Source organism: Sardina pilchardus, chromosome 7 (assembly GCF_963854185.1).
Source record: "Sardina pilchardus chromosome 7, fSarPil1.1, whole genome shotgun sequence".
Taxonomy (NCBI): domain Eukaryota; kingdom Metazoa; phylum Chordata; class Actinopteri; order Clupeiformes; family Clupeidae; genus Sardina; species Sardina pilchardus.
In genome coordinates this window covers 21,386,850-21,394,349 of record NC_085000.1, presented here as the reverse complement: position 1 = coordinate 21,394,349, position 7,500 = coordinate 21,386,850, and the positions used below count along the sequence as shown (strand labels likewise).

General features: G+C 47.1%; 1 protein-coding gene across 5 annotated transcripts in view; it reads left to right on the top strand.

The window, feature by feature from the left end:
• Positions 1-7,500, top strand: part of fmnl3 (formin-like 3) — a 43,637-nt gene that overhangs the window by 27,798 nt on the left and 8,339 nt on the right. For all 5 annotated transcript variants that reach the window (XM_062541241.1, XM_062541237.1, XM_062541240.1 and 2 more), the window contains 12 exons: positions 585-659; positions 1,124-1,234; positions 1,637-1,786; positions 2,820-2,921; positions 3,650-4,019; positions 4,672-4,752; positions 5,047-5,171; positions 5,475-5,677; positions 6,283-6,517; positions 6,824-6,892; positions 6,983-7,063; positions 7,185-7,314. In XM_062541241.1, coding sequence (XP_062397225.1) covers positions 585-659; positions 1,124-1,234; positions 1,637-1,786; positions 2,820-2,921; positions 3,650-4,019; positions 4,672-4,752; positions 5,047-5,171; positions 5,475-5,677; positions 6,283-6,517; positions 6,824-6,892; positions 6,983-7,063; positions 7,185-7,314 — 1,732 coding nt within the window. The remainder of the gene's footprint in view (positions 1-584; positions 660-1,123; positions 1,235-1,636; positions 1,787-2,819; positions 2,922-3,649; positions 4,020-4,671; positions 4,753-5,046; positions 5,172-5,474; positions 5,678-6,282; positions 6,518-6,823; positions 6,893-6,982; positions 7,064-7,184; positions 7,315-7,500) is intronic.

Sequence of the window (7,500 nt, the reverse complement as noted above, 5' to 3'; positions counted from 1 at the left end):
CCAGCCCCCCCCACCCCCCCTACCCCGCCCCCCTCCCTGAGTCAGTAACCTGAGGCTCCAGTAGGCCCCACGCTGACCCACACGGCGCCCCATCCACTGCCCCCAGTGCCCAGGCCTGGACCGGGCCACTGGTGCTCCATATTCATAATCAGAGAGAGAGAGAGAGAGAGACGCGTAGGGCAACATGTGGAGCGCATTAGTGCACATAGAGTGGCTGCTGCAGGGGACATGTGGTGGCTCAATGTGGGACAGAAGGGAAAATCACATCCCCTGTTTTTTTTTTCTGTGCTGGGCTCAGAAAAGGCTCATTGTTGCTGTTGAGTGTTTGATATTATGTGTTGTGATTTATTTGAAGATGTTATGAGACGCTGCTTGCTATCGTCATTCTAGACACACACACACACACACACACACACACAGGCTGGCACTCACACACACACATACAGGCTGGCACTCACACAATCAAATACACAGAGACAGACAGAAAGAGAGACTCATCCACATACATTCAGACACAAAGACAAAATGGTATCTGGATCTCGTGGGATGGCTGACTGACCATTGATCTCTCCCTCTAATCTAAGGTGTGCAAAGAGAAGCATCGCTTCGAGAAGCTGATGGAGTACTTCCGCAGTGAGGAGGGCAACATTGACTTCATGGTGAGGATTAGGGCTGCTCAATTATAGTAAAAGTCATTATCACGATTATTTTTTTTTACAACATTGAGATCACAATTATTAAACGTGATTACTCAGTGATTTTGGAGTTTTGATTATCATCCATATTCGACATTGTTTTTTTTTATTATTCTTAAATTGAGTTTTACGAAGAAATACAGTACATGTAAAAAGATAATGCGCACAACAACTCAAGACAAAAGGAGAGCATTGTTATGAAACTGGATGTAGCAAAATCAATCATTATATTTAGATTATGTTATTTTCATAATTATTGGAAGCCATAATCACAATTAATCGATCAATTCGATTAATTGCACAGCCCTAGTGAGGATGTGAAAGAGACGCTCCTTCCAACCGCTCGACTCCCACGGTAGCCCCAAGGAGCCCGGACCCTTACTGACCTTACTGACCCCTCACTCTCTCTCTCTCCTCCGCCCTCGCAGGTGGCCTGCATGCAGTTCGTCAACATCGTGGTCCACTCGGTGGAGGACATGAACTTCCGGGTTCACCTGCAGTACGAGTTCACCAAGCTGGGCCTGGACGACTATCTGGAGGTGAGGCCGCTCGCTCGCTCGCTCGTCTCGTCTCGCGCAGCCGTTAGCTCCCCTGCTGTCCTCAAGTGCCCCGTCTCATCTGTAACAAGTTACAACAGACCGAAAAAAGAGAACAAAAAAAAATGCGGAGCCAACGTCAGTTGTGGTTCATTTGTGGCTTAGAGCCTATTGCGTATCCAAACGTTTCGCCCGTGCCTGTGAGACTTTAAGAGTTTTGAATTTTGGTATGTAAATATTAAGTGGTCGCACAGGTTGTATTCATTATAGGCAGACTGGTTCAGAATGACAAAGGAGGATGGAGGGCCAAAACTGAGCAAAGGGGGCCCAGAGAGAATAGCAGTGGTACTGGAAACCCATTATTAGTTATTATAAGTGTCTCAAACTGTTTGTCTCCCGAAACAGAAATCGAAGCACACGGAGAGCGACAAGCTGTCGGTGCAGATCCAGGCGTATCTGGACAACGTGTTTGACGTGGGCGGACTGCTGGAGGACGCCGAGACCAAGAATGTGGCCCTGGAGAAAGTGGAGGAGCTGGAGGACCATCTGTCCCATGTATGAACCCGTACTCACTCTGCACGAAAGTAGAGATATTGCACGTGTTGACAAAATGAAATGTTTATCAATCCGTCCACCCCGGTCCAGAAACTTTAGTGTTCTATTCCAAACATAGAGTCTCACTAATGGGGAGAGACTTCTTAATTATACCACTTTCACACACGCCTGTGAATATTTGTTTCTCTGTAGGACAGAGTGGTGTTTTAACCTTAAAATTAAGGACAAAATGAAATGTTTATCAATCCACCCACCCCTGGCCCTCACAGAACCTTTAGTGTCCCAAACATAGACACTCACTAATTGCACTTTTACACACGCCTACGAATATTTGTTTCTCTGTAGGACAGAGTGGTGTTTTCTCTCTCAGTGTAGCTGTAAATAAACCTGAAAACAGTCCTCTAGCTTGGTGCTGTGTGGGCAGGCAGGCCCTCCTGATGTCACCATATAGTGCCACCATAGCGTGCCACACCACTCACTGCAGGGAGTTAACAAACTGAAAGGTCACAAGGCTGGTTGTCGTCATTTGGGGAATTTCACAACAATACACTCACGCTCAGAATTCTCAGATCTCAGCAGCCATGGGGGAGGAAGGGAGAGAGAGAGAGAGAGAAAGTGAACAAAAAAAAAGAAATAGGGGGAGAGACAAAACACACCAAGAATTCCCCAAATACTCTCCATGCAGTGAGTAGGCTAATCTCATCCAGAAAGTGAAAGTGAGCCAGTGGGCACCCTTGCTAGTCTCTTGGATGCTGTGTCATGCTGCTGGGCCATCTCTGGTTACGTACTGTAGCGATGCGGCTGGGAGAGGGAGAGGGAGAGAGAGGGTGGGACTGGGAGGGATGCTCGTTGGCACACTCAGGACACGGGATCGATCTGCTCTGATGTGCTCCTCTTCTCCTCCTCTCCTCTCTTCTCCTCTTCACCTCTCCTCTCCTCTCTCTGGCTGTCTGGTCTGCACTCCTCCGTCTCCCTCCGTCATGTCGGCTGCTCCATCTAACCTGCCTCTCCCCTGCTCCTCCTGCCGGACTAGGTGACGGAAAAGCTGCTGGAGGTGGAGAATGAGACCATCATGAAAGTGGCCGAGTTGGAGAAAACGCTCCTGCAGAAAGACAAGGATCTCTTGGCCATACGGGTAGGTTGATCACATACAATATGCTGACTGTGTGATTCTTACTCTATTATTGTAGCAGTGATGTTCAAGTCCAGCGTCGACTTTGAGTCCATCATTGTAGTTTGATGTTCGATGTGTTTTCATTTTAAAGTTTGTTATGATTCCTGGATGGATATTTTATAGATGAGTTGTTAATCCACTCCCTAATGTATTAATCCTCTCAGTAATTGTACATGTCTGTCACTACGTAAATGAACGTCTAGGGTAGTGTTTATACCTTGCTTTTAAAACGGCTCTGATCAATCAGATCATGAGTGGGTATCTGAGAAACATTGCTATTTACACCTATGTCCAAACCGTTTAGTCAGAGATATAGCTGACTAATCTGATTTTGCTACTACCTACGTCACTTCCAGTAGAGGTTTCCTTCAGGATGTATTACCATTTACACTACAGAAGAGGTGTGGTCAAAAGTGTCCAAACCACCTCAGCGAGTGATTAAATTATAATGGTGGTTATTTACAGTTGTATTATCTCTGTCCACTTGTGATCCGATCACCTGAGACGCCATGTTGAGACACAGGGTCTATAGTTATAGTCAGCGTCACCATCGTAAGTCATATCTCGTGATGAGTCGTGACAGCGTGTTACTGTAATGACTCGTGGGAGCGCCATTAGCTCTGCGTGCGGTGACGTCACCTGACTCCTCCTCCTCCTCTCTGGCTCCTCCTCCTCCTCCTCCTCCGCAGGAGACGTACGAGTCGGCCAGCACGCAGGTGCACACGCTGCGGCGCATGATGAAGGAGAAGGAGGTGGCCTTCCAGCGGCAGGCCAACATCGAGAAGCGGCTGCTGGAGCTGGAGCAGCAGGGCACCATCCGCCTGCGCAAGAAGCCCGACGGCGACATCTCCATTGAGGCGCTGAGCGCCGCCGGCGGGAGTGGCCTGGCCGGCGTGGTGGGGATCCCCCTCGGCGACCTGGGAGGCGCCCTCCACGCCGGATTCCCGCCGCCGCCAGCGGACGCCCTGAGCGGCATGGGGTCCATGCCCCCCATGGTTGAAGCAGCGCCACCCCCACCGCCACCCCCTCCACCCCCACCGCCACCTCCACCACTTCCAGGTACTCCAAGGGGCTTGATATGCCAATCACACATTGATGACAGACATCATTATTGCTGTAATGGACACACACATACAGTAGAAACAGGCTCTCCCCAGAGAACACAATTGAACACATAGATAGATAGATAGATAGATAGATAGATACTTTATTGATTACATATACATTACATACATACAGTACATACATACATTTGCCCAGCATTATGTCTGCTGATACGCACACAGCTGTTGAGTTAAGGAGGCGCCATCTATTTTGGTAGCAGTCGATGTACTTATTTATGAACCCCCATCACATATGAAAGCTGACCTTGTTAGCAGCTGAAGAGATGCTCAGATGTTTCCGGAGTGTTTTTCCCCCTACGACTCTCCAAAGAGCTGCTCCAGACAGGGACGAGGTTAGGCGTTAATCACGGCGCGCGTCTGTGTGAGCTCCGACCGGAAAGGCGAAAGCAGAAAGCCTGTTTCCTCTCGCTCAAGGGAAACGGCGCGAGTCCTGCGCACCGAGCAGGAAGCAGCTGCCGATGTCCATCTATGGTCAGAGGTGTGAGCTGAATGCTGTGGTGCACAGCTCGATGGCGGTAATTGCAGTCTGTTGAACTGTGTGCGGTTGTTGTTTCCTGGTGAGTAAAGGTTTGGCATCTTAATTGCAGGTCCCAACTGTATGGTCCCACCACCTCCTCCTCCTCTGATGCTCGATGGTCCATCTATGGTTCTCACCACTGGCCTATCAGGTGAGGGCTCAACTGTTCAACTCTGGACTCATGTCATGTAGGCTTGACATTTTGAAATCTTATAATTGCTCCAGAAAAGTGGTGAGCTCATGTTTTCTGGTGTAGGATTTCCATTCAAAGAGAGTCAAAGAGAGAAACTTTACTTTCCACAGAGGCCTCTGCATGTGTGTGTTTTGTGTAGTCTCGTCTTACTCTTGTCTTCCTGAAAAGCTGACGGAGCTACAGCTAGATGATGGCGGAGTACAGTTTGCGTTAAGCTGGTGTTTCACTGTCTTTGTTTGCACCCGACTACAGCTATCAGGATAAAGAAGCCGTGGAAGACCAAGTTCCGCCTCCCTGTCTTCAACTGGACAGCGCTGAAGCCCAATCAGATCAACGGCACCGTGTTCAACGAGATCGATGACGAGCGAGTGCTTGAGGTACACAGAATATACAGATGATAAATCTGTCTCACCGTAATTTCCCAACTATTAGCCGCAGCTTAAACATTGACTTTGCAACATTTCTTCAGCTATGAGGTTAATACACAGGGACAGTTACAGTAATATGATATTAATATGGTTTCCTTTCTTTTAACTTGCAACACTGTCCTGCGGCTTATACAGAATGCGGCTTATACACGGGAAATTACTGTAGCCTATGCCTAAGATCATAATAAGGATCTAGAGGCTATTGAGTTTTTAGCAGAACTTCACTGACTCTGTGCTGTTATGTTTCTGCAGGAGCTGGATCTGGAGAGGTTTGAGGAGTTGTTTAAGACCAAAGCTCAGGGCCCCGTGGTGGACCTCATCAGCAATAAGAGCAAGGTCTCCCAGAAGGTCTCTCAGAAGGTCTCGCTGCTGGACGCCAACCGCTCCAAGAACCTGGCCATCACACTACGCAAGGCCAACAAGCCCACAGAGGACATCTGCAAAGCCATCCAGATGTGAGTGACGTTTTTACAAACCTCAAAACACATAGACTTTTGCCACATTATCATTATTGTCACTTTATTATTATTATTATTTTTATTTCTCTCATTATTATTATTAGATCTTATGAGCTCACTTTCCCTGCTGTATATAGTTTTCTTTTGATGTCTGACATTTTTATACTCAATAAGAATTGTTGATCACAAAAAAAAACACATAGACTTTTCCTGTCCATCATGTGTTGTCCTGTCCTGGTATTTTCTACCTACCCCTTTTCTATTCTTCTTTTCAGTTTATTTGTAGTTCTCCTCTCATGACTTCAGTCACTGAATGGTTATCACCGGATATTACCATGCTTCATTCACACTTCATTTCTCAAAATGCAATTTGAGCTTTGTCTCATTAGTAGGGGACATTCCGATTTTTCCAGACATTCCCTAAGACCTCATTAGAGAGGATAACATATTTGAACGTACTGTAACGGGAGATTGTATTTAGTTAAGTCATGATGATTGGTTTCAAACGGTCCGTTTTAGCTTGTTATGATAGCATTTTAATAGCGGCCGACTGAGCTCAGCATGACTGGATAACCAACATGGTGTGGTTTTTCCCCTCGCAGCTTCGACCTGAAGGCGCTGCCGGTGGACTTTGTGGAGTGCCTGATGCGCTTCCTGCCCACGGAGTCGGAGGTCAAGGTGCTGCGGCAGTACGAGCGGGAGCGGCGGCCGCTGGACCAGCTGACCGAGGAGGACCGCTTCATGCTGCACTTCAGCAAGATCGAGCGCCTCACCCAGCGCATGAACATCATCACGTTCGTGGGCAACTTCACCGACAACGTCAACATGCTGATGCCGGTGAGCGGCTGGACCAGTGGTCTCTGTGTGTGTGTTAGTGTGTGTGTGTCTGAGAGTGTGTGTGTCTCTGTGTGTCTCTGTGTGTCTCTCTGTGTGTGTGTGTGTGTGTGTGTGTGTGTGTGTGTGTGTGTGTGTGTGTGTGTGTGTGTGTGTGTGTGCGTATACGTCTATGTATGTGTGTGCTTGTGAGAACTCCAGTGAGTCACAAGTTACAGTAAGAGTCAAAATGAGTCAGTAACCTTAAACAACAAAGCAACTTTAGGATGCCCTTTTTGGTAAAAACTTTTGTACCATTTGTTTTTGCAGCAACTGAATGCCGTCATTGCAGCTTCAGCTTCAGTCAAGTCATCCCCCAAATTAAAAAGAATGCTTGAGGTAAGTGTTTTATTTAAAGGGACTGACATGGAGTTTTAGTCTAACTTTGAATAATGTTTACCAATCGTATCCTGTATTCTCTTACAATAGATCATTTTGGCCTTGGGAAACTACATGAACAGCAGCAAGCGAGGCTGCGTTTATGGATTTAAACTCCAGAGTTTGGATTTGGTAAGACAGTTCGGACTTATTTTTGCAGTAAATCTGCATTGTATTGTGAATGGTGGTTAATAATGGTAGGGAACTTGAATATGTCAATTAACGATGAATTTAAATCTCTTTCCATCCATAGCTACTGGACACTAAGTCTACAGACAGGAAGATGACACTCCTTCACTACATTGCTCTGACCATAAAGGAGAAGTACCCTGATCTGGCCAACTTCTTCAATGAGCTGCACTTTGTGGACAAAGCTGCTGCAGGTGACAGGCTTTAGCATTAGCTTTAGGAAGCTAACATTTAGCCTTGAAGCTAAAGTCACCCCAACTATGCTAGGTTTCTGACAGCGAATGTAATGGAAATGTGTGTGTGTGTGTGTGTGTGTGTGTGTGTGTGTGTGTGTGTGTGTGTGTGTGTGTGTGTGTGTGTGTGTGTGTGTGTGTGTGTGT